Genomic DNA, 25,331 nt, shown 5'->3' on the forward strand with positions numbered 1-25,331 from the left:
ATAAAGTAATTTAATCCTATATTCTATTAAGGGGCGTGAACAGACAACTATCAAGGCAAGGCCATACCTTCCATTATTTACAGAATATCTGTATTCAATCAAAACAATGCAGAAAGCATCCAAAAAGTTGTTCAACAACAACGTGAATTCCCGAACTTCATGTTTTAAGTTTCCTTTACTTTACATTTATGTTTTTCTTTATGAAAATGCGACTGAGGCTCTCTAGATTATTGCTGAGAGACGCATCCTGCAAAAGACACATAAGAAAGATTACAAAATTTACATAAGAAAATGTGGAAAAAAGTGCAGTGGTACCTCGAGAAAGTCTTGGCTGTAAGGGGGCTCCACATTGGTCCAGTCGGCCAGTGCCTGCATGAAGGAAAATTTGTAGTTATAGCAAAGAGAATAGAACACACGATGCATCAGAAACAAGTTCCAAATTTTGTTGTTGCTTTCTTGGGACCGACTCTTGCTCGTCGTCAAATACTAATTACGCCTTTTCTGCGCCCCACTAAAGACTGTGTATATTGTGGTTGGATTCTAGGACCTACTCAACTGCCCAAGGCATTGGCGAACAGATAAAGCCGCGTAGGCAGCGGGGCCGACAAGTATACCGAGCGACCGTTCAATAATTTGTTCAAAATGGAATTACTAAAACCTCCAAGTACTCACATTCTTTGCTGTGTCATGAAGCTCGCCAAGCTGGTGATCTCCACCAGGGATTAACTGTAGGCTTCTGTGGAACTCCATTTCCTCTGGGCATCCTCCAGAGGTAATCAGTGTATAGACTTTTGTGTCCATTTCGTTTGCCGCCAATAGCTGCTCGGCCTTCGATTTGGCTTCATGATTGTAAATTATGAGATATTTACAGCGAAGCGAATGGATCTCTGTTAAACGACTGGCCAATACCAACGCAATCATTGGCGCCTGATCCTCCGTAGAGTTAAACGATGCCACATCGCAGGCTTTATCCAGCTGCATGTGCGAGATATCATAAGATCGACAGTAGCCTTTGATCAGCTCCAGGCAGTCCTGACTGTTGGCCAGAACGCAGCATTTCTGGCCGCGTGCCACCGCCAAGTCATCCAGCATTAGATACACAAACTCAAATTTGGCCGAGTCGTAGAGTCCCATTTCCTGCCAGGGCGGCAGCTGGAGCAACAGCAACTGCACCGCCTTACAGTTTTGCAGCTCAAGAGCTCTGGTTTTCAGCAGCACAGGATGATCGCAAATGTGTTTGGCCATTTCAGCGATGACATCGATCTCCTAGAATATCAAAAGAGTTAGGACTGCCCTCTGACTGATGCTCTCTTACCATATGGGAGCTTTGGCTGAGCTCACAGAGGAACTGGAGAGCTTTATCTTGAAGTTCTGCGGGTTCCAGAAAGCAAATGTACTCAACTTGTGTGTGAGTGGCAGCTGGGGCATTGCCCCTCTTGAGTAGGGATGTCCTTATGGGTCTGGTGGGCTCAATATGGCCACTAGCCCCGACTTGGGTAAACGTGGAAGCTGTGGATTCGGTGTTACTCGGCAGCGAGGCCCTGAAGGGTCTCCTGGCATCGCTGGGCACCGTAGGAGTGGCTACATGGCCGTTTAGTGCATCAATTTTTGCACACCAATTTGCAATTTCCAGTTTTCGATAGGCAATGCACTCCTCGATGGTCTTGAACTCATCTTGCAGCTCTACATCCTTGTTGCCAATCTGCAGCTGATCGTTTTCCTTGAAGTTTCTTTGTCGGAAGCATGTCATGCTGTCCACAACCCTTCCTGTATCATCTTTCAATGTGGCCTTCGATTCGGTTATCACCAGGGTACCATTGCCGGTCCAAATTTTGTGCTTTTTGTTGGTCTGATTCCGCCAGAGCACGTGAAAGATGCGGCTGTCCTTCAGTGGGTTTTCGCCGGTTTTCAGCTCCCGCGGTCCCTGGCTTTCGTAGCCCTTGGCGGTGCCCCATTCCATGGTCGGTTCGGCGGCGGGCCAAGCAGCTGGCGGCTCCTCTTGCGGCTCCACTTCTTGATATCCGCGCTTGGCTGCCCTACGCACAGACGGAGCCTGCGAGCGTCGCATTTTAATCTTCAAAAATGTGAAATTTGCATAAAAATAAAAGAGTTGCGGGCTGTCTTGAACGATTGCTACGAAGTTGATCGATAACGATACTATCGCATTTGAATCGCTCTTCGAAAATAACCTGCAATATATTTATTTGTGAATAAAATACACTTGCCATCAGTTACATTTTGGTAAAAGCTTAAATCAGTGAATATAACCGCTGCAAAATATTAACAGGAGCCTCCTGAAAAGTATGTGATTTGCATGTAAATTTCCGCGCCATTGAACTATCACCGTTGATCGATAGCAATACTATCGAAAAAATTTTGTATCACTTAAATATTTTCCAGCTGTTATTTGCCATTCGCCCAGGAGGGCCCGCAAAATCCATTAGCAAGGGATGGGGTGGGAAGCAGTGCTGGCGACTTTTTATTAGAAAAAAATGCTGGAAATTTAAAAAAAAATCTAAAAAAAAGCGTAAATAATGGTATTAACGTTATATTTTATAATATAGGACAGATTTGTCCTCGTTGGCACTTTCGTCAGTTCCGTTGGTTTCGTTATCCCTAGCAGGGTCCCACCCTTCCATGAGCGCCAGCTTTTGAATTCGCTCCCTTTTCATATTCAGGGTCCCGATCTTCTTCTCGCTCTCGTCCCACCCAACTACCGTTTTCTATTCACTCATAACTCTTTTCAAATTTTCATTTTATATGCATTTTATTTTCTTATTTATCTTCTTGAACATTATTAATTAATAATCTAGGTTTATATAAAAGAAAAAAAAAACTAACACAAAAATACTAAAAAAAAAATAAACCCTATTTCGGCCCAATTGGCAGCCCCCTTTGATAGAGGTTAGGTTGTTGCTTCCTGATGCTTGCTGATGTTTTCGTTTAATCGTGGTGTTTTTTTGTATGATCGTGATATTTTGTTTAATTGTGGGTTGGTTGGTGTGGGGAAACCCAAACGTGTCTCCAGTCGGTGCTCCGCTGGATTCCTTGGTGCCGGTGCTCCGCTGCATTCCTTGGTGCCGGTTCTCCGCTGACGGTTCCTTGGTGCCGGTGCTCCGCTGACGGTTCTCGCACCAGTTTTCGGGCCTGGCCAGTACCGGGATGCTGCTGCCGATGTCCGCTGCTTCTGCTGATGCCTGCCGTTGATGTCTTGAAGGGATCTTCGTCTCCACGATCACCAATTTTTTGTGGCCTCCTCTATTTTCTACCGGAAACTTCCTTTTCTTTCTTCCTCGCCCCGTTTCCTTTTCTCCCACGCAACTCTGCCACTGCTTCCCAGGATCCACTATAGATGCCGCTGTCTCTTGCTTCTCCAGCCCTGATACCTATCGGTTCTCTCCAAGACCGCCCATAACAAGCTGTAGCTAATATTTTCTCTCTTTATTAAATTAATATAACTATAGTTGCACTCAATTTGGGAATATTTTTAGCTTTAGGGTAATCAAAAATTTTGGCTAATCCATTTTTCTTGGCGTACAAAATTTTGTTAAGGAAAAAGGTTTAGAAAAGGGAAGAATTTCAAAATTATTTTGGAAAATATCGCTAAAAAATAATGTTGAACTGGCCACATTTTCTTAATTGTTTAACCAGTTGCAACATTAAAAACTTTAAAATTTATAAAAAATTCAGAACAGAAGTTCCCGCTTCCCGCCTTTGGTCTTCAAAAAGCCAGATATGACGGGAAAAGAGCGTAGTCGGCAGCACTGGTGGGAAGTGTGAGAGAACCAGAAGCATGGTATCGAGACGAGAACAAGCCGGCACTAGGAAGTCTCTTCCATATTAAGCATTCGTTTGAAACAGAGTATATAAAGGAATCACAGGCGTGGTGCAGGCCCACGCCCATTATGGCGTTCCATTGGTGCGACAACAATTTGCACACGACGGTGTTCACGCCGCGCGACTTCCAAGTGGAGCTGCTGGCAGCCGCGTACGAGCGGAACACCATCATCTGCCTGGGACACAGGAGCTCCAAGGAGTTCATTGCCCTGAAGCTACTCCAGGAGCTGTCCAGGCGGGGCCGTCGCCATGGCAAGGTTAGTGTATACCTCAGCTGCCAGGTGGGAATCAACAAGGAGCCAGCGTCCATTTACACGATGCTCACGCACCTGACCGACCTGCGAGTGTGGCAGGAGCAGCCAGACATGCAGACACCCTTTGCCCACAACTGGATGGACTATCATGTGTCCATTTTGCGGCCGGAGGGGTTTCTCTGCCTGCTAGTTTCGGGCGAGCTGCCGCTGACCAGCGTTGAGCTGATTGTTCTGGAAGACTGCCATGACAGCGCCGTCTATCAGCGGATACTGCCCATTTTCTTGGATCACATATTGCCGGCGCGGCCTGCGGACAGACCGAGAATCTTGGGCCTGGCCGGTCCCCTGCACAGCGCTGGCTGCGAGCTGCAGCAGCTGAGCGCCATGCTGGTGACCCTCGAGCAGAATGTCCTCTGTCGCATCGAGACGGCCAGCGACATTGTCACCGTGCTGAGGTACTGCTCGAAGCCCCACGAATACATCGTCCAGTGTGCGCCGTTCGAGATGGATGAGCTGTCGCTGGTTCTGGCCGACATACTGAACACGCACAAGTCCTTTCTGATGGATCATCGATACGATCCCTTCGAGATATACGGCATGGACCAGTTCATGGAGGATCTGAAAGGTAAGTGTGTGCGCGCTTTGGCAGACCTTTCCGGCTAAGTCTATCCATTGGCAGATATACCCGATCCCAAGCTGGATCCACTGAATGTGATTGACTCCTTGCTGGTCGTTCTGCATGAGATGGGTCCCTGGTGCACGCAGCGGGCCGCCCACCATTTCTATCAGAGCAACGAGAAGCTGAAGGTGAAGACGCCACACGAACGGCACTACCTGCTGTACTGCCTCGTGAGCACGGCCCTCGTGCAGCTGCACTCCCTCTGCGATCACACATTCCAGAAGCAACTAGGAGGAGACCCACGGCAGACCATTGAGCGGTATTCCAGTCCCAAAGTGAAGCGCCTGCTGCAAACGCTGCGCTGCTTCAAGCCGGAGGAGGGCCATGGCCATGGCCATGGACATGGACATGGGCAAGCCGAAGTGCTGCGCAAGATGCGCCATCAAGTGGAGCAGGCGGATTTCAATAAGCTCTCGCATGCGCTGGAGACCAAGTGCCAGGTGGTGGATCAACTGGAGACGCAGGCAACGGACGCACGCACTCTGGTGGCCAATCTGGAGCACATGCTGCAGCATCCAGAGGGCAAACCCATGCCGAGGCGCAACAGCCATCGACCCCTGCCACCAGCAGCATCAGCAGCCACGGCTCAGGCGCAGTCGTCCCCAGCGAAGGGAAAGCACAGCGCCAACCCGCACAACCGTGTCCGGAGACGAGTGTACACGCGGCGCCACAACAGGGACCAGCACGATGGTGGGGATACCCTGTGTGCTTTGATCTACTGCAATCAGAACCACACGGCACGTGTGCTGTTCGAGCTGCTGGCGGAGATGGGCAAGCGGGATGCCGATTTGAAGTTCCTGCGCTGCCAGTACACCACAGATCGGGTGGCCGATCCCACCACAGAGCCCAAGGAGGCCGAGCTGGAGCACCGCAGGCAGGAGGAGGTGCTCAAGCGCTTTCGCATGCACGATTGCAATGTTCTGATCGGTACATCGGTCCTTGAGGAGGGCATCGATGTGCCCAAGTGCAATCTCGTTGTCCGCTGGGATCCGCCGACCACCTACCGCAGCTACGTCCAGTGCAAAGGGCGGGCCCGGGCCGCCCCAGCCTACCATGTCATTCTGGTGGCTCCCAGATATACCAGTCCCGCGATTGGGGTCGTGCAATTGACGGACAAGAGTCATCGCTTTATCTGCGGCGCTGGAGGAGGAGCAGCCGACTCGACGGAAGTGGACAGCGATTCCGATGACTCGGCCATGCCGAATTCCCTGGGCTCCGATCCCTATACGTTTGGCACGGCACGTGGCACAGTAAAGATCCTCAATCCCGAGGTGTTTAGCAGTGTGCCGCCCATGGCATGCGAGATTAAAGAGATCCAGGACGAGACGCCAGCCATTGCCATGGATAGCAGCAATTCCAGCGACGAGGCCGTGAGTCTGAACAACACCCCGCCCAGTGAGAGCCAGTCCAGTGGTGATCCCAAGATCCCCAGGAAGCGCTTTCAATGTGAGGTCCCGCCCGCAGATGGCGCTGAGGCCAAACCGGAAGCGAATACCTCGGCCGTGGATGGCCTGGCCAGCACCACAAAGGCATTAGTCCATCAGATGGCCCAGTATCGGGAGATCGAACAGATGCTGCTCTCAAAATGTGCGAACACCGAGCCGCCCGAGCAGGAGCAGCAGGAGGCGGAACGCTTCAACAGCTGCCTGGCTGCGTACCGGCCCAAGCCGCAGCTCCTCACGGGCGCCTCTGTAGACCTGAGCACGGCCATAGCGCTGGTCAACAAGTACTGCGCTCGATTGCCCAGCGATACGTTCACCAAGCTGACGGCCCTGTGGCGCTGTGCCCAGAGCGAACGCTCGGGCGTCACCCTCTATCAGTACACACTACGCCTGCCCATCAACTCGCCGCTGAAACATGACATTGTGGTACGTAACTGAGGGATAGACGTCTTCCCATTGAGTTCTCATTTACCTTATTTCCTCGCAGGGTCTGCCGATGACCACGCAGACGTTAGCGCGACGTCTGGCTGCCCTGCAGGCCTGCGTGGAGCTGCACAAGATTGGCGAACTGGATGATCAACTGCAGCCCATTGGCAAGGAGGGTTTCCGTGCCTTGGAGCCCGACTGGGAGTGCTTTGAGCTGGAGCCCGAGGACGAGCAGATCGTGCAGCTCAGCGACGAGCCGCGACCGGGTACGACAAAGCGACGACAGTACTACTACAAGCGCATTGCCTCCGAGTTCTGTGACTGTCGACCGGTGGCCGGGGCACCCTGCTACCTGTACTTCATCAAGCTGACGCTTCAGTGCCCCATACCCGAGGAGCAGAACACCCGGGGCAGGAAGATCTATCCGCCGGAAGATGCCCAGCAGGGCTTCGGCATACTCACCATGAAGCGGATACCCAAGCTGAGTGCCTTCTCGATTTTCACACGGTCCGGGGAGGTGAAGGTCTCGCTGGAGCTGGCCAAGGAGCGTGTGGTGCTGACGCCCGAACAGATTGGCTGCATCAATGTCTTCCTGAACTACACGTTCACCAACGTGCTGCGCCTGCAGAAGTTCCTCATGCTCTTCGATCCCGATTCCACCGAGAACTGTGTCTTCATTGTGCCCACCCTGAAGACGGGGTCGCCGCCGGAGGGCAGCAAAAAGATCGACTGGCAGTTCCTGGAGCTGATCCAAGCCAATGGAAATACCATGCCCAAATCGGTGCCCGACGAGGAGCGCCTGGCGCAGCCCTTCGATGCCCAGCGGTTTCAGGATGCCGTCGTGATGCCCTGGTACCGCAACCAGGACCAGCCGCAGTACTTCTACGTGGCCGAGATCTGTCCGCATCTGTCGCCGCTGAGCTGCTTCCCCGGCGACAACTATCGCACCTTCAAGCACTACTATTTCGTGAAATATGGCCTGACCATACAGAATGCCGCTCAGCCCCTGCTCGACGTCGATCACACGAGTGCGCGGCTCAACTTTCTCACGCCGCGGTATGTCAATCGGAAGGGCGTGGCCCTGCCCACCAGCTCCGAGGAGACGAAGCGCGCCAAGCGGGAGAATCTCGAACAGAAACAGATACTAGTGCCAGAGCTGTGCACCGTGCATCCGTTTCCCGCCTCTCTATGGCGCACGGCTGTGTGTTTGCCCTGCATCCTGTATCGCATCAATGGACTGCTCCTGGCGGATGACATACGCAAGCAGGTGTCCGCAGATCTGGGACTGGGTCGGCAGCAGATCGACGACGAGGAGTTTGAGTGGCCCATGCTGGACTTTGGCTGGAGTCTGTCGGAGGTCCTCAAGAAGTCGCGTGAGTCCAAGCAAAAGGATGCCGTCGTCAATGGCAAGGATCAGGCGAAGGAGAAGGAAAGCGAACCCCCGCCAGTGGAAAGTGAACCCCCCTTAGTGGAGAAGTTGGCCGCCAAGAGCGCCAACGAACTGATCATCGAGGGGGAACAGAAGCTGCAGAATGAGGACGATGATTTCATTGAGATTGGGACTTGGTCGAACGACATGGCCGATGACATAGCGTCCTTCAACGATGACGAGGATGACGAAGACGAAGACGAGGAGTCCACCTATCTGCCCGTACTGCCAGCCAATGTAAAGTTCTGTAAGTTGAAACCGCAATCTCCGGGCGGACACGAGTGTAATAGATCCTTCTTTCAGGCGATCAGCACACCCGCTATGGGTCGCCCACCTTCTGGGACGTGAGCAACGCCGACGGGTCGCTAAAGCAGCCGAAAAACAAGGGCAACCAACAGCAGAGTTCCGCTGGCAAGGGCAAGGGGGCGGGCAAGCCCAGTTTCACCTTCTACGACTCGGACAACTCTTTGGGCTCCAGCTATGGGGACGATGATCATGGGATGCCGCTCAGCTATTTCCATGGCAACTATAGCTCTGATGAGGATGCTGTGGCGGATGATATTGATGCGGGACGCATTGAATTCACATCGAAAAACGAAGCGGAGACGATTGAGACGGCCCAGGATGTGGAGAAGCGACAGAAGCAGATCTCCATTATCCAGGCGACGAACGCGAACGAGCGACAGTACCAGCAGACGAAGAATCTGTTGATTGGCTTCAAATTCGAGGAGCAGCTGCAGCAACAGGAACAGCAGCAGGCGTCTGCAAAGCCCAGCGTGGACTACGAGCAGTCGATCCTCAAGCTGCAGTCGGAGATTGAGAGCTCTGGCATGTTGGTGCCTCACGATCAGCAGCTGGCCCTGAAGCGGGCCGATCCTGCCGAGGCCCATGTGACCACCTACTCGATGATTGAGCTGCTGAAGCTGTTGCTGCCCTACGTCCCGGAGGACAAGCTGCTGCACAAATTGGGCGAACGGCCAGAGCTTCAGCTGTCGGATCTGATTGATCTGAATGCGGATTGGGTTAGCGGACACTCCGAGGAGGAGATCTACAGCGTATTGGGCTGTGGGGACAGCTTTGACAACTACAACGATCAGCACAGAATGGACCTTGGTGAGAAGCAGCTGCGATTGCAGTACGCTTCGAGGAAGATCAGTGCCGCCAGCCCCGTAAAGGCCGCCCTGCCCATGATCCTGCCCGCGGGCTTCAGCTTTGATCTTCAGCCCGAGCTTGTGGGCCATCCCGGACCCAGTCCCAGTGTCATTCTGCAGGCGCTGACCATGTCGAATGCCAACGATGGCATCAATCTGGAGCGCCTGGAGACCATCGGTGACTCGTTCCTCAAGTATGCCATCACCACCTATCTGTACATCACGTACGAGAACGTCCACGAGGGCAAGCTGAGCCACCTGCGGTCCAAGCAGGTGGCCAACCTCAATCTGTACCGCCTGGGCCGGCGCAAGCGGCTGGGCGAGTATATGATAGCCACCAAATTCGAGCCGCACGACAACTGGCTGCCGCCGTGCTACTACGTGCCCAAGGAGCTGGAGAAGGCCCTGATCGAGGCCAAGATACCCACCCACCACTGGAAGCTGGCCGATCTGCTGGACATCAAAAATCTGAGCAGCGTCCAGATATGCGAGATGGTGCGCGAGAAGGCCGAGGCACTGGGACTCCCTGGAAGCGCAGAGCAAGCAACGCCACAGGCGACAACGGTTCCCCTGGACGAATCGAACGACAGCTGCAACGATTTCAGTTGCTTTATACCCTACAATCTGGTGTCGCAGCACAGCATACCGGACAAGTCCATTGCCGACTGTGTGGAGGCCCTGATTGGGGCCTACCTCATCGAGTGCGGACCCCGCGGAGCGCTACTCTTTATGGCCTGGCTGGGAGTGCGTGTGCTGCCGTATAGCCGCCAGCCGGCGCCTGCCAGCGATTCGGAACGGACGCCCGGCAGCACCACACCCGATGCCAAGCAAATGGTGACGGTATATGGCTCTTGGCCAACGCCACGCAGTCCCCTGCTGCACTATGCCCCCAATGCGGAGAGGGAGCTGGAGCATCTGCTCAGCGGCTTCGAGGAGTTTGAGGCCAGCCTGGGATACAGGTTCCGCGATCGTTCCTACCTGCTGCAGGCCATGACGCACGCCAGCTACACGCCCAATCGACTGACGGACTGCTACCAGCGGCTGGAGTTCCTGGGCGATGCCGTCCTCGACTACTTGATCACACGCCACCTGTACGAGGATCCGCGCCAGCACTCGCCTGGGGCCCTCACCGATCTTCGTTCCGCGTTGGTGAACAACACAATATTCGCCTCGCTGGCCGTGCGACACGGTTTCCATAAGTTCTTCCGTCATCTATCGCCTGGACTGAACGATGTCATCGATCGGTTTGTGCGCATCCAACAGGAGAACGGCCACAGCATCAGCGAGGAGGTAACCAATGCCGTCATTTCCATTCAATATTTGAATTCTTGCTTACATTTTCCTCTCCATTTTAGTACTACTTGCTCTCCGAGGAGGAGTGCGACGATGCCGAGGACGTTGAGGTTCCCAAGGCCTTGGGCGATGTCTTCGAGTCGATAGCCGGGGCCATCTTTCTCGACTCGAACATGTCCTTGGATGTGGTCTGGCATGTCTACAGCAATATGATGAGCCCGGAAATCGAGCAGTTCAGCAACTCAGTGCCAAAGTCCCCTATACGGGAACTGCTCGAACTGGAGCCGGAGACGGCCAAATTTGGGAAGCCGGAGAAGCTGGCCGACGGACGTCGGGTACGCGTCACCGTCGATGTCTTCTGCAAGGGCACCTTCCGTGGCATTGGACGCAACTACCGAATAGCCAAGTGTACGGCAGCCAAGTGCGCACTGCGGCAGCTCAAGAAGCAGGGTCTGATTGCCAAGAAAGACTAAACCCCCCCCGCAGACCAGGGCCAAGAAGCAGCGATGTGTGATGTCAGATTAGGCTTTAATAGATAGGCTACTTATAAACCGTTCAAAAACACATATGCAAGCAAATTAAAGAACATTTTTTCTAAAAAGTAAAAAGTACTAAAAAGTTATATTGACAAATAATTAGGCTGCAGTTGAGTAGATCCCAATGATTAACGATAGGGAACGTTATGAATCTCGCTTGAATCTTGCTTGACGCCTAGTTGTCAGGGACTATAAGAGATAGAGCAACGAAATTGTGTATCCAAACTCCTGTGATATCGCGCCCCCGCAAATCGTCTGTGGCATCCACCATTTTAAAGATACGAGAAACCCGTAAACGCAGATTCATAGAGAATGGACATATCTAGCAGATTGCCGAATCTGAATCAGATCGGATTATTATTACAGCCAGAAGGAACAATTCAGTTTTCATGGGCTACGCAGCGCCGTCCACTCACACACTCTTCGTCGTGCAATGTGTGCGCTCTCTGACGGAGTGGCGTCATACTGACTGAGCATCGGGTATCAGAATGAGCGCGAGAGATTGCGAAAGCAGCTTAGATGCTGTTGAGCCAACAATAATTGAGATCTACTAGAACTCCTTTAGTCTTTACACCTAACGCAACCTTCTTTCGATTATACGACCCGCATTTATGGCTCCTCGACTCTTATCGGAATTGCAAGGCAAAAACGCGAAGCGATGAAGCAGAGAACTTTAGTGATAGCTGGAAAAGAGGCGAAACATGACTGATTCGGCGACAGTACCTGAGATAATTCCATTTGAAGATATCGCACTGGGAGAGGTAAATTGCACACCATAGTAAATCTTTTTGTATGCCACTTGGGACAGTACACGTTTAGATCCTCGGAAGGGGCTACTATGGACAGGTCTATAAAGCAGTGTGGGGCGACCTTTCGATTGCCGTCAAGAGGATACAAGAGGGCTTCGAGGACAAGGAATTCAAGAGGGAGGTAAACCAGTTGTCGAAGATCAGCCATGAAAATATCATAAAGCTCTATGGCGTCTCAATACACGAGAGAACAGTCCATCTACTCATAGAGTATGTCGATGGTGGATCTCTGCACAATTTCCTGCATGCCGAATGGAAGCCAAGCTACACGTTGGCTCATGCCATCAACTGGGGACTCCAGATCGCAAAGGTGTGTGTACATATCGACAGATAATAAAAGCATACTGATATATCCCTGCCCTAGGGTGTTGCTTATCTTCATGCCATGAAACCCAAAGCGGTGATACATCGCGACATAAAGGCCCTCAATTCACTGCTGGGGCAGAGGGGCCTCCATCTGAAAATCTGTGACTTTGGCACTGTTGTGGACATGACCAATTCGATGTCGACCGATCGAGGCACTGCCCTCTATATGGCACCCGAGGTTCGTCTCATTATTCGTTATATCTCCATCTGCAATCATTCGAATGAGCTTCTTACCCGCAAAAGGTATGCAGGGGTAAACACTACACCGAGAAGTGCGATGTACATAGCTGGGCCATGACCCTCTGGGAGATACTATCGCGTAGGCAGCCGTACGGAAATCTTATTACCCATTATCAGGTCACAATGGCCGTGATCACAGGTAAGAGCAAATACCTTATATAAGAATCCCAAGTAATTCGAATCCTTTTCAATCGACTAGGTGAACGGCCACCATTGGATCAGGTAAGGGTGGACTGTCCTGAGCACATAAAACTCTTGATGAGAGACTGTTGGGATCTGGATCCCAGCAGAAGACACTCGATGCAGGATGTCGTCACGGTCTTGAAGGAGTTCATTACAAACAATGAGGATCAACTCAAGCCTTTGGAGTATGTATTCAGGAATCAGGAAGTGCTGCCCTTATAAACTGTATATTAAGGAATAAGAAATACAGAGATTTGTGTATAATTTCAAGAGGTTTTGAATGAATAGTTTCGTTTAGCTTTTAAAAAGGAACCAGCTTTAATTGATCTCTTTCGAACGATATACAAAATGGGGTTTATGTAGTTCTTGGTACGTTTTCATTGTTTTGAAATGACAAAACATAGTTATTGATTATATAAAATGTTGGTTTGTGTGTGTGTTTGTTAATTGTTCTGTAATTAATAAACAAATATTAAATGTGAACGTTAACGCTAATTTATTGTTACTGGAATATTTACATTGAAATGGTGGGTCGGGGGCTCTGAACAGATTATATGTGGATAAGGAGTCAGCGGGGGAAATACCTATTTAGTTTGTTATTCTCGTTAACTGCGGATATAGGAGGGTATGGTATGCTTAAGGAGTTTATAAAATACGATCTGTGCATACAATGTCTTGCATCATTTGGATCACTAGCAATTAACTCATTGAAAAAAATATAGAATTAAATGTTAAAACCTTTTTAAATGTATGTATAAATATAGTTATATGTATATAAATATGTTTTCTTTTTTTGTTACTTAAAAGAAACTGAGCCTCGAATTCGAATCGAGTGTTAATTGTTGGATACTCGTTGGAAAACATTAACGTAACGTAACGTAACGCTTCGTTTGTTGTGGAGTATAATTGCTTTTCCTTTTCGTTTTGTTGTTTACTTATAGATCCTACATATATCTATGTATAAATATGCGTGTATGCAAGCATAGTATGTATAATTAATTCAATTTGTTTGGTATAATTGTTTTTTTCTTTTTTTTGTCTTATACTCGCTATTAATTGTGTTTTTTGTTTCGTTTTTTTTTTCCTTTTTTCACCGCACGTTCCTGCCTACGATTTGTTCCATGTCTTCTCATATATATATATATACTATACGATATATATATATATATGGATGTTCAAGCATATATATTCCCTTTTTGTGTTGTTGTAATTTACGTCGCATTAAAAATTTGGTTGCATTTTGCTTCACTTAATTTCGGCTACAAAAACAAATACAGGGAACAAAAACCAAGGCAAAAAATACCAAAAAAATAGATGATCAAATGAATGATTGACGGGTTAAAAAGAAAACTTCATTCCATGCTTATTCCCAAATAAAATACAGAAACAAAAATGTCACTTACTCATACTCGCTCCATTCCAACAACTAAATACTAAGGACTTACATAAAAATAGTGTATAGATCAAAATTGATATGGTTACATCCGTTAAACTGTGGTTAACAAAAGCTGTAAGAAACGTTTATTGTTTTGTCATTCGCAGGTGATATGTTTGGTTTTTTGTGTGTGTGGTAAAAACACAAATTAATAAATTATTAAACTATAAAATATAGATCGTTACAGAGAAGAGTACAACTTAAAAAATAATTGAACTGCTCGGGAGGGACATACATAGCGCGGATAGCTCTTGAGTTGAGTGCTGGTTAAACTATTTTACAACAGGGTAAACAGGTGATAAAAGCAACAAATATTCGAGTACACACACAAACAATATTCGATACAGAAAGAACACAAAAATATACAAATAATTTTTGAAAGCTTAATCGGCGCGGAACAATGATTATGTTTATGTGTGTGGGGTGTCGTCTCCAAAGGCTGAAGCCATGTCCTATACCTAGACTTCTTTCGATTACGTATACATACATACAATTTCTAATTTGGATTCGGTTCACGATTAGTGGAGAGAGCGAGAGATTACATGATGGGAGTACGGGTTACAATTTGTTATGCGTGTGAGTATTTTTAGTGTCTCAATTTCAGGCTTGCCTTCGTCACGTTTCTACCACTAAAACATTGGTTACACTGGCGGCATGCATACAAGTGTTCTATGTATATGGAGGTTAATGCGATTAGCTTTCTCAGTTTTCTAGCTTTATATGTCATGATGTCATGTGTTTTATACCTTTATAACTTTCGAAACTAAATACTAAATCAACTAATTGGGGTTGGAGGGGGGTTGGATGGCTACGGAATTTTGTTTGATTTGAAATGGTTTCCATGATATACACAATCATAATTATAACAAATCTTGTTCTTCAGCTGCAAATTGCTTTTGTTTTTGAGTTCTTGACTTTCTGATTTGAATCGAAATCTATGTGTCTGTGTCTGTGTGTGTGTGTGTGTTGGTTGGCTGCTATATACTTAGAATCTAAAGAACGACGTCAGGCAGGTCGTGCGGCCTTGCCTAGGCGCGCATTTGGTTTTCATGTACGATCTTCCTCTCCTTGTAGTAGATCTCCTCCGATTCCTTGTCACAGAGCAGCAGGACCACGGCGCCAAACAGGAAGATGGCAGCACCCCAGCCCACGCCATAGGCCCAGCCAAACTCCCAAACTCGACGATTGGCTGTAAACGAAATACAAATTGAAACAAGTTCAACAAAAGAGGAGGTTTTTGCAGGGCCATACCCATGGTCAGCTCGCCGGCAAAGCACACAGGATACACGATCAAGGCGGACAGTACGGCCAGCACTGAAAAGTATGTAAAAATCGTCAGCTAAGGATTGCCTTGAGCCATTATTGAGCAGTACTTACAGGAAACAAGCATCACCAATACCGCTATGCGATAAAACTTATATTTTAGATTATGATTCTGTGTTTTTAGGCCCATGCCGGTCAGCACTGTGGCAATGACATCTGTTATCAATGTGATAATGCAGAGCGCAGCCGTGGCCTTAATGTAGCCTAATCAACAAGGAAAATATGGTTTATACATGCCCAAATCTCCAGACATTATCTATAACTTCTTACCTACGTCCCGGGTCCAGTAGCAACCTGGTGGATCCTGTATGTTAAACGGCAGCGGCGCCACCGAATCATCCTCAATGCAGTGCACAAAGAGGCCCTGCCGCCAGTCAGCGGCCATCAGCCAGTCTGTTGAGGCCAGGGCCATACACATGAGGGCCACCACAATGACGCCACAGATAAATGCAATCACCTGTGGAATACGAACAGTGTAAGGGTGAGAGTTGTAAGGGTGCCGGTGCTCCATACACATACCTTGAGTGGCCTCGTGATTGTGATGGTCTCAATCGTTGTTGTCGGCGCCATTTTCTCCGCTGGTGGACGTAGTACACTGTTCAAAAGTAAACCAGGGATTAGATGGAACGCATTCCGTGGCCCGTTCCACGAGAGAACAACCAACTCACCTTAATATCTATGGATATGTATGCAGGCAATAGGCAGGCTGCCTGCAGCTACTAATTGGAATGCGTTTCAATGCGTTTGCTTGGTTAGTTTTGTTTTGTTAGGCATGGGTTTTGTCTGGCAGTAACTCTGGCTAGCTATAACAATCTAACGTTTTAGAGTGTGTATCTATAATGTATGTTAATGCTTCAATTGGCTTTTTATTGCTTTTCGTTTGCGCGTTTTGCGGTTTTGAACTGCGACTATCAGTTTTCTGGCGACATCAGCCGTTTCAACATCTGTAGGACAACAAGGATTATTGTTAGTTATGGGGGGGAGAGAGAGCGAGATATTACAGCATTCATTTGGGCACAGCAAAGCGGTTTCAGCAGCAGCCACATGCAACAAAACAATTTGACAACAACAGCGACAACAATTATAATTTTAAAAAAGTATCTACAGCGGACATTTGACTAAAGCTGTGCAGGTAAGAACAATACTTCTAGGGTCACGGAAGTTCCAAACACCGGAAGACGGAAGCACTGGTGGTGTTTTTTGGGGGCGAGCAGCAGCCGTACAAATGCACATCTCAATGGTTTCATCATTAATTATGCGATGGCGTGAATGAATCCATATGCATGCAGCCAGCTGGATGTCTAAGGAGCGGATGGGTAACTCTTTAATGTATTCGCGGAACTCAGCCCAAGCCCTTCCCCCTCTGCTAATTTGTAATATCTGCAAATACATTATATGTACATATCTGCGGACTCTTTTTGCTCTTTTTGCTTGTCAGCGGAGAGCAAAATCTTGAAAATTTTGCGGGCCAGACAGAGATTATTTTGGGTTTATTTATAGCGCCTTAGTGGCGGGCTCTTATGAGCACAAAAACCACATTAATTTGCAGATGGATGAGTATGTGTGTGTGTGTGAGAGAGGGGGGGCGGGCATGGCAACAGGATCAGAATATTTAATGGCTATATAGGACGTAACAGAGCAGGCAGAATTGGGGCACACAACAACAATAACACGGGCAGCGTGATGATGGCGGGTTGGTTTGTGGGAGTGAAACGGAAGCAAAACAAAATACAGAGCAAAATACAGAGATTGTATAATTCTGTGGGGTGGGGAATACCTCTCCTTGTAATAGTCCAATGTTACCGATTCGGAATCAAATTCTGAGTAATCGGGCAGGGATTCGGCATCAAAGGAGCTCATGCCACTCATCGTGTAATTGGGCAGTACGTTCATTTTGTTGTGGAAGCTACCAAGGCTGTTGTTTTGTGGCTGCTGCTGCTGTTGTTGTTGTTGTTGTTGTTGCTGCTGCTTTTGTTGTGCCGTGAACTTTTCATCAAGTGGCGACATATTGGCTTTTGTTTATCCTAACAATATTGCACATATGTACACACGCATACGAACGCACCGAACAGACTGTGGTCTGTGGAAACTGCGCTACTTTTTCTCTATTCTCTTTTTCGCTTTTTCTTTGGCTTTCCCGTCGCGTCGGGTCGGTCGACTGCTTTTCATACGCACGGAAATACACTTACAGTTTGCTAGAAACGCTCGTGGCACTCTGGTTCTCTTTCACATGGTTTTCAGAGCATTTCTCGACTATTTTAAACGCTTAAAACAAAATAAAAACGAGGAAAATAATAATGTTTTCTTCTCATCACAACAACTGAAAATTAGCGATGAGCGATACCTGTGTACCTGTTACTTGTCACGATTATTTTAGCATCATTGAATGCTGTGACCAAATGACGGTAGCAGATTTATTTTTGAATTATTCCTTAAGATGGAAGAATATGCAAGCATAAAGAAAATTAATTATAGATTAGTTGTCTAGTTTCATTCTTTTTATTATTTTTAAAATCAATCCCAAAAATAATTTGCGGTCTGTCACAGTGATTTATAGCCGTGACAAATGCCATCACAGTTCAAAATCACAGATTGCCTTATAAATGCGGTGTATATCGATATATCGAAAGCGGACCATGTTGTGCAAATGGCGAAATCTCAAGTATAGTATGACCGTACTCAAAATATTATTAGGCCGCACCGAAGAACGTAACAAATTGGCGTCGCGTGGCTTTGTGAACAAAAACAATAGCAGACACTAAGGTCCAGGTGAAATTTCGCCAGCTAATTTCTGACAGAAAAGTGCCGCGGAAGGCCTCCAGACACCATGGCCACAGACACAGTGTCCAACGGCGAGAACTATCACCTGCCCAGCGACGACGATGTGATATGCCCCACATGTAATGTCAAAATCAAGCGCTGCCAGGTGGCTGACCACTGCCAGGTGGAAATGGAGCGCCTGCACACAGTGGTTCCACCCATAAGTACACCACCAACATCGACTCTTACGACAACCACAACAACATCAACATCACAGTCTGGATCTGGCGGAAGGCAGCCGTGGAGTGTGTTCCAGCGTGTGCAGAAAAATCGCCAGACCCGACAGCGACAACGCACGCGAAAGCGTCCCTCCTCTCCGCCAGCGCCGGTGGCTGCCCCACCTGAACCATCCACCTCCGCCTGTCCCGTGTGCAACAAGAACTTCCCGCAGGGCCGCATCCAGGAGCACGCGAATGAGTGTCTGCGAAACAGTCGCAGAAACGGCCAGGCCAACGGTGAACGCCACTCCAGCGACGATACCGACGACAGCGAGGAGTACGAAGAGTACGAGTGGGCAGGCCAGAAACGCATTCGCGTGTCCACGCTCGTGCAGGGCGGCTATTCGGCCCTGAACATGGGCCAGACCATAAAGTACAATGGCAGCCAGCAGGCCAATGAAGACGAGGACGAGGATCTCAATGTGGATGAGGACGATACGCAGATCTACGGGCCCACACAGTACGGGGAAGCAGATGTGATTCCCACGGTGGACGGAGAATCCGGTGGCGATGTCTCGGAGGCAGATGTCACGAACTACGTCCGCAGACTGATTTCGTCCAACGAAGCACCCAAGTCGAATCATTCCAGCGATGCTACTGCCACTGTGGAGGCTGCCGTTGAGCAGCAGCCAGGGACTGAATCAGCAGCGGCATCCTCCAGGGAGGCGCCATCCACTTCTCGCTCCACGCGGTCGGCCTCTCAGAACCAGCAACTGGTCATCGAGGCGCTAAGGGCCAAGCTGCGCCTCTACGAGAACCAGTCGCAGAGCAAGTTCAAGTGCCTGATCTGCCTCGACGACTACAAGAATCCCGCCATCTCTGTCTCCTGCTGGCATGTGCACTGCGAGCAGTGCTGGTTGCAGACGCTCGGTGCCCGCAAGCTATGTCCCCAGTGCAATTCGATCACGACACCGAAAGACCTGCGTCGGATTTACCTGTAGACAGCAAAAGACGTGCGCCGCATATGCCTACAGCACCGACTGGTTACCCCGGAGGCTGCGTCTTAGCTTATGCCGCGCCCTGGCTTTCTTTCTGCAGCAGCTCTAGTTTATAATCCTATACGTATATTATTTATAATAACTATCATACGTGACATAACAATAAGCAGCATTAAAATGTAACTATTACAATAAACCATTGAAAACCCAATGGTTTCCAGGAATTTCAAGGACTCGAGAGGAGGTCTTTCGTGGCATTACGAGAGTTTTCGAGCAGCACACCAGGAACTGATCAGCAATCTTGCTTCTTGACCTTGAGTAGATTGCAAGAAATGAAACGTAGGTTGAAGCAGAACCTGGCCGCCAAGTGACTGATTGAAAATCCTCAAGGATTAGGCTTTGATTTCATTGGGAAATAGCCATCAATGGGTATTCAATCCATGGATTTTACTGAAAACGGTTTTCTCTGGAATGCTTAAGGAGTTAAGAGCTGACCCTAGCTGATGCGCCGATGATCTCCAATCAAACATATATTTTCAATTCAGAGTTCGTTGGTGTTCAACATTATTTTATTATATTTGTTTGTAAGCCTCCGGCACGGATATAGCAATCAAGTGGGGGCTTTTTAGTTGCGTGAAGATTGAGGGGGGCTCTGGAGTTGCGTGGTGATCGAATGGGGGCTCTGGAGTTGTGTGGAGATCGACTGGTGGCTTGTGGTGTGGGTCATGTTGCTGAATTCTGCAGGGGGATAGAACAATCCTTCTCGTCTTACCTTTGTGTTCTTTAGTTCCTTACTTCCCCTGCTGTAGTTACTTACATACTTGTATATAGATACCTTAGTAGGGGATTTTTCTTCTATGGATTGCAGTGTGGGGTGAGATCTATCAAATCTGTGGGTCACAGTTGAATTCTTGCCATCTTCTTTGCCTCTTACCTTATTTTTTCATTTTCACATATAATACTATGGTTTTTCCCAATATTGGGTGGTCCGAAACCATGGACTTGACCGCAACATTGTCAATTTGTGATAGGATAGTGGCCTTTAACGCATTGCTTCTGCAGTAAATCAGAGGCGAGTGACTTGTGTTATATTTCCGCATGTATTTATATTCAAAGTCGTAGAGCGAGATCGGCTCATCTAACGATTGCAACAGGCTTGTTGATCGATCGAAAAAATATGGGTCTTCAAGCAGAATTTTGTTCAGCTCATATATCATTTTGACCACTATCACTTTGAGGATATTTCCGTTTTGGGGAGGAGTTTATTCCGTTTTTAAAGATTATTTTGTTGTGCGCATTTTTAGAATCGAGCATAGATTGTGAAATCCGGAAGGTAGGGTTTTGTAACAGTACACTTTGATCACACAAAACTTGAACACTTTTTGAGCAATGATAATCAAAGTTTTAACCTTTTGGAACTTTTTTCAAAGTTCTCTTGACCTTTTAGGATGAGATTTCAAATGTACTCCTAGAAAGTATCCAGGGAACTGTTCACAACGAGAGCTGAACTCAGAGATGTCCTTAAAAGAAAGCTACCCATCGTTTTTCTGTACATACCGCTTAGAGGCCCACGCATACAGGTATCAGTGTATGCGCCATACCGTTACACGCTAGAAGAGGGCATTATCCTTGTTCGCATAGATCGCTAGAAAGAGAGAACAACAGAGCAATTAAGTCGCTAATTTACAAGTGGAGAGAGGGCTATAACAGACCGATAGTGTATTGTTGTTAGTGTTGATTTTTCTATTTATTCTCTCCGAGATCTCGGTGCCAGGCCTTCCTAGAAGTATCCATGACTCCTACTTGAACAACTTACAGAATTGTACAAAAAAAAAAGACAGCGACATCTGTTGTGGATCCTCGTATGCAGTGACAGAGTTGTGTGGGAGGAAAGGAAACGGGACGAGGAGGAAGAAAAGGAGTTTCCGGTAGAAATAGAACTGGCCGGGCGTGATCTGGGAGAAAAATAAGACAAATTTGTGATCGTGGAGACGAAGATCCCTCTAATATATCAGCGGCAGGCATCAACATCAGCAGAAGCGGCGGACATGGCAAAGCCGGAAACCTGGTTCGAAACACCCCTGATTTCCCCGAGAGCTAGCTGGAAACGATAGGCCGGAAAGAGGTCTATAAAAGGTCTATATATAAATATATAACTATTTGTTTTTGGCCGTTTCCTCAGCCAATAAAAATATGTGCCTTATTTCTCAAAAACCACCGCGTGAAACGGTCTATTACTCGATAGCACCGATATCGATACAGCACCACATCGGCTAAACAGCTGACTTGGAAAAAAATTTATTTCACGAGGTTTTCTGTTTTTGTCTCATTTCCGCGACTTTCTTAGTCATGTCCAGCTCCGGTAGGCATTTCTTTGAGTACTCCAAACACTTGATAGAGCTCTAACTGCATTACAGGCGCCAGTCCCTTCTCCCATTTCGAGGAATCCTTCACACAAGACGGCAACGTCTACAAGTATTTTGATCTGCCAAAAATTGACAACAAATATGGTAAGCATGGATCCTTTTAAGATCTCCTTGGATGGCAACAGCATTTCTTAATTTATTCGACAGATTCATTGCCCTTCTCCATACGCATTCTGCTGGAGTCTGCGGTGCGGAACTGTGACAACTTCCAGGTGCTGGAAAGGGACGTGAAGAGTATTTTGGACTGGACGCCTGCCCTGAGGCAGGGGACCAGCGATGTCGAGGTTTCCTTCAAGCCAGCGCGTGTCATACTCCAGGTAGAGAGGGTTCAAATGAGCGCATCAGTCAAATCTCATTACGTTTGATCTGTTCAGGACTTCACCGGAGTGCCGGCAGTGGTGGACTTTGCAGCAATGCGGGATGCCGTCCTTGACTTGGGCGGCAATCCCGAGAAGATCAATCCCATCTGCCCCGCCGACCTGGTGGTCGATCATTCCGTTCAGGTTGACTTTGCTCGCGTCTCGGATGCGCTAGCGAAAAACCAATCGCTGGAGTTCGAGCGCAACAAGGAACGATTCACATTCCTTAAGTGGGGCGCCCGGGCGTTCAACAACATGCTGATTGTGCCCCCGGGCTCCGGCATTGTGCATCAGGTGAACTTGGAGTACTTGGCCCGCGTTGTCTTTGAGAACGATGCCACGGATGGCTCGAAGATCCTCTATCCCGACAGCGTCGTTGGCACCGACTCCCACACGACCATGATCAATGGTCTGGGCGTACTCGGTTGGGGTGTGGGCGGCATTGAGGCGGAGGCCGTGATGTTGGGACAGTCGATCTCCATGCTACTGCCCGAAGTCATTGGCTACAAGCTGGTCGGAAAGCTCGGTCCCCTGGCCACCTCAACCGATTTGGTGCTGACCATTACCAAGCATCTGCGTCAGCTAGGCGTCGTTGGCAAGTTCGTGGAGTTCTATGGTCCCGGTGTGGCTGAGCTGAGCATCGCAGACCGTGCGACCATCAGCAACATGTGCCCCGAGTATGGAGCCACCGTTGGCTACTTCCCCATCGACGAGAACACGCTCAGCTACATGCGGCAGACGAGTCAGTATTGAAAGGAATCGTATAGAAGGAATATACACATATTAATCTGATATCCACTGCAGATCGATCTGATAAGAAAATCGATATCATTCGGGAGTATCTGAAGGCCACGCGACAGTTGCGAGATTACTCTCTAGAAGATCAGGATCCCACGTACACAGAGGTAGGTGTCTTTTCTGTTTTGTGCGTTTTTTGTTTCTGACTAACCCTTAAATGTGTCGCTATCGTTTGCAGACTGTTACCTTGGATCTTTCCACAGTGGTCACATCGGTTTCGGGCCCCAAACGGCCGCACGATCGCGTCTCCGTTTCGAGCATGTTTGAGGATTTCAAAGGGTGCCTCACCAGTCCCGTGGGCTTTAAGGGATTCGCTATATCGCCAGATGCTTTGGCCGCCAGCGGAGAGTTCCAATGGGATGATGGGAAAACTTACAAGATACGTCACGGGTCTGTGGTCATTGCAGCGATTACTTCCTGTACGAACACATCGAATCCATCCGTGATGCTGGGCGCCGGTCTGCTGGCTAAGAATGCCGTGGAGAAGGGGCTCAGCATTTTGCCGTACATCAAGACATCGCTTTCGCCGGGATCTGGTGTGGTTACCTATTACCTGAAGGAGTCGGGCGTCATTCCGTACCTGGAGCAGCTGGGCTTCGACATTGTCGGCTATGGCTGCATGACCTGCATTGGCAACTCGGGACCGCTGGAGGAGAATGTGGTCAACACCATCGAGAAGAACGGTCTCGTTTGCTGCGGTGTTCTGTCCGGCAATCGGAACTTCGAGGGTCGGATACATCCCAACACGCGGGCCAACTATCTGGCCAGTCCCCTGCTGGTGATTGCCTATGCCATAGCTGGACGCGTGGACATCGACTTTGAGACGCAGCCACTGGGCGTGGATGGCAGCGGCAAGAGTGTGTTCCTGCGTGACATTTGGCCGACACGCAGCCAGATTCATGAGGTGGAGCGCAAACACGTCATTCCGGCCATGTTTCAGGAGGTCTACAGTGAGTGTGAGAAATTCAATCAATTATATTCTTTAAACTTCTGTTTTTTCCAAGGCAAAATCGAACTTGGCTCTGAGGATTGGCAAACCCTTGAGGTCTCCGATAGCAACCTGTATCCCTGGAGCGGAGCGTCCACTTATATCAAACGACCTCCCTTCTTTGAGGGCATGACCCGGCAACTGCCAAAGCTGGGCAGCATTGAGAGAGCGCGCTGCCTGCTCTTCCTGGGAGACTCTGTGACCACGGATCACATTTCGCCAGCGGGCTCCATTGCCAGAAATTCTCCGGCTGCGCGCTATTTGTCCGAGCGCAATCTTACACCGCGGGACTTCAACTCGTATGGTTCGCGACGCGGCAACGATGCGGTGATGGCCCGTGGAACCTTCGCCAACATACGCCTGGTGAACAAACTGGCCTCAAAGACCGGGCCTCGAACAGTGCACATACCCAGCCAGCAGGAGATGGATATTTTCGATGCCGCCGATCGATATCGGGAGGAGGGAACGCCCTTGGTCTTGGTTGTCGGCAAGGATTACGGCAGTGGCAGCTCCCGCGACTGGGCAGCCAAAGGTCCGTTTCTCCTGGGCATAAAGGCTGTCATTGCGGAGTCGTACGAGCGTATACATCGATCGAATTTGGTCGGCATGGGTATCATTCCCCTGCAGTTCCTGCCGGGCCAAGGCGCCGAGTCCTTGAACCTGACCGGTCGGGAGCTGTATAACATTGCCCTCCCCGAGAGCGACGAATTGAAGCCGGGCCAGAGAGTTCAAGTCGAGGCCGATGGTATTGCTTTCGAGACGACGCTGCGCTTCGATACCGAGGTGGACATTACGTACTACAAGAATGGAGGTATTCTAAACTACATGATACGAAAGATGCTGGACTAGATCATATTTGTATCTTTTTTTTTTGTATATTCCAAGTGCATTTCTAACAAAAATATTTTTGTACTATGTGACGGGTAATAAAATTTAAAATTTTATATGGGCGCGACTGGGCCTGCCAATCGGTTTTACTTTGCGTTAGTGAACAGGTATGCAGCAGTGAGAAACGAACTAACGCGTCGGCGGCCAACCGATGTTATCAGAACAAGAAATCGATACACCATCGAAAATTTAAAAATCTTCCGAAATTTCGTTTTTTATATATTGTACCAGTTTAGCTCAAAATTCCGAAGGGGATCCCCCAGTGAGCATGGCAAGAAAAGGATATCAGGATACAGTTTCCTGTTTCTCAGTTTTTTACATAGAGCTAACCATAAACGTACTATGTATATCGAGATCGGGATCGAGATAAACAGAAAACAAATTAAATGCAAATGAAAAGATAGTATCTTAATATTAAATTAGCGAAATAGAGTATACAAAAGTTCATACAACCGTTTGACAAGCAACAAGTGTTCAAATATCATCAACATGT

The 25,331-nt window shown here is 48.6% G+C and overlaps 6 protein-coding genes across 7 annotated transcripts; 4 read left to right on the top strand and 2 right to left on the bottom strand.

Moving 5' to 3' along the window:
- Positions 1-26: 26 nt before the first annotated feature.
- Positions 27-2,167, bottom strand: LOC4800933 (uncharacterized). Its single transcript, XM_001358083.4, has 4 exons — positions 1,316-2,167; positions 673-1,266; positions 316-369; positions 27-247 (listed from the first exon to the last, which is right to left on the bottom strand). Exons 1-4 carry the CDS (start codon positions 2,066-2,068, stop codon positions 176-178), a joined length of 1,473 nt encoding a protein of 490 aa, XP_001358120.3. The 5' UTR covers positions 2,069-2,167; the 3' UTR covers positions 27-175.
- A 673-nt stretch (positions 2,168-2,840) lies between these two features.
- Dcr-1 (Endoribonuclease Dcr-1) lies at positions 2,841-11,111 on the top strand. The gene is made up of 5 exons (XM_001358084.5): positions 2,841-4,716; positions 4,771-6,638; positions 6,700-8,314; positions 8,371-10,508; positions 10,574-11,111. The coding sequence occupies exons 1-5, from the start codon at positions 3,906-3,908 to the stop codon at positions 10,982-10,984; spliced, it is 6,843 nt and encodes a 2,280-aa protein (XP_001358121.2). The 5' UTR covers positions 2,841-3,905; the 3' UTR covers positions 10,985-11,111.
- Positions 11,112-11,309: 198 nt separating this feature from the next.
- Takl2 (Tak1-like 2) lies at positions 11,310-13,134 on the top strand. The gene is made up of 5 exons (XM_001358085.4): positions 11,310-11,808; positions 11,867-12,166; positions 12,221-12,400; positions 12,466-12,601; positions 12,662-13,134. The coding sequence occupies exons 1-5, from the start codon at positions 11,749-11,751 to the stop codon at positions 12,865-12,867; spliced, it is 882 nt and encodes a 293-aa protein (XP_001358122.3). The 5' UTR covers positions 11,310-11,748; the 3' UTR covers positions 12,868-13,134.
- A 584-nt stretch (positions 13,135-13,718) lies between these two features.
- Positions 13,719-17,779, bottom strand: LOC4800936 (transmembrane protein 47). 2 transcript variants are annotated; one of them, XM_015183245.2, is made up of 7 exons: positions 17,593-17,776; positions 16,072-16,347; positions 15,923-15,998; positions 15,674-15,860; positions 15,458-15,607; positions 15,332-15,394; positions 13,719-15,269 (listed from the first exon to the last, which is right to left on the bottom strand). In XM_015183245.2, exons 3-7 carry the CDS (start codon positions 15,971-15,973, stop codon positions 15,109-15,111), a joined length of 612 nt encoding a protein of 203 aa, XP_015038731.1. In that variant the 5' UTR covers positions 15,974-15,998; positions 16,072-16,347; positions 17,593-17,776; the 3' UTR covers positions 13,719-15,108. The 2 variants fall into 2 exon arrangements, with proteins under 2 accessions (XP_015038731.1, XP_001358123.3); XM_001358086.4 differs by lacking the exon at positions 16,072-16,347 and having other exon boundaries at positions 17,181-17,779.
- Positions 17,780-18,049: 270 nt separating this feature from the next.
- Positions 18,050-19,590, top strand: RNF220 (ring finger protein 220). Its single transcript, XM_001358087.4, has one exon. It carries the CDS (start codon positions 18,231-18,233, stop codon positions 19,380-19,382), a length of 1,152 nt encoding a protein of 383 aa, XP_001358124.2. The 5' UTR covers positions 18,050-18,230; the 3' UTR covers positions 19,383-19,590.
- Positions 19,591-21,635: 2,045 nt separating this feature from the next.
- On the top strand, positions 21,636-24,852 carry Irp-1A (Iron regulatory protein 1A). Its single transcript, XM_001358088.4, has 7 exons — positions 21,636-21,741; positions 21,797-21,889; positions 21,953-22,122; positions 22,180-22,906; positions 22,969-23,069; positions 23,141-23,912; positions 23,967-24,852. The coding sequence occupies exons 1-7, from the start codon at positions 21,729-21,731 to the stop codon at positions 24,797-24,799; spliced, it is 2,709 nt and encodes a 902-aa protein (XP_001358125.3). The 5' UTR covers positions 21,636-21,728; the 3' UTR covers positions 24,800-24,852.
- The last annotated feature ends 479 nt before the right edge of the window (positions 24,853-25,331 follow it).

This window comes from Drosophila pseudoobscura, chromosome 2, assembly GCF_009870125.1.
Source record: "Drosophila pseudoobscura strain MV-25-SWS-2005 chromosome 2, UCI_Dpse_MV25, whole genome shotgun sequence".
NCBI classification, from domain to species: domain Eukaryota; kingdom Metazoa; phylum Arthropoda; class Insecta; order Diptera; family Drosophilidae; genus Drosophila; species Drosophila pseudoobscura.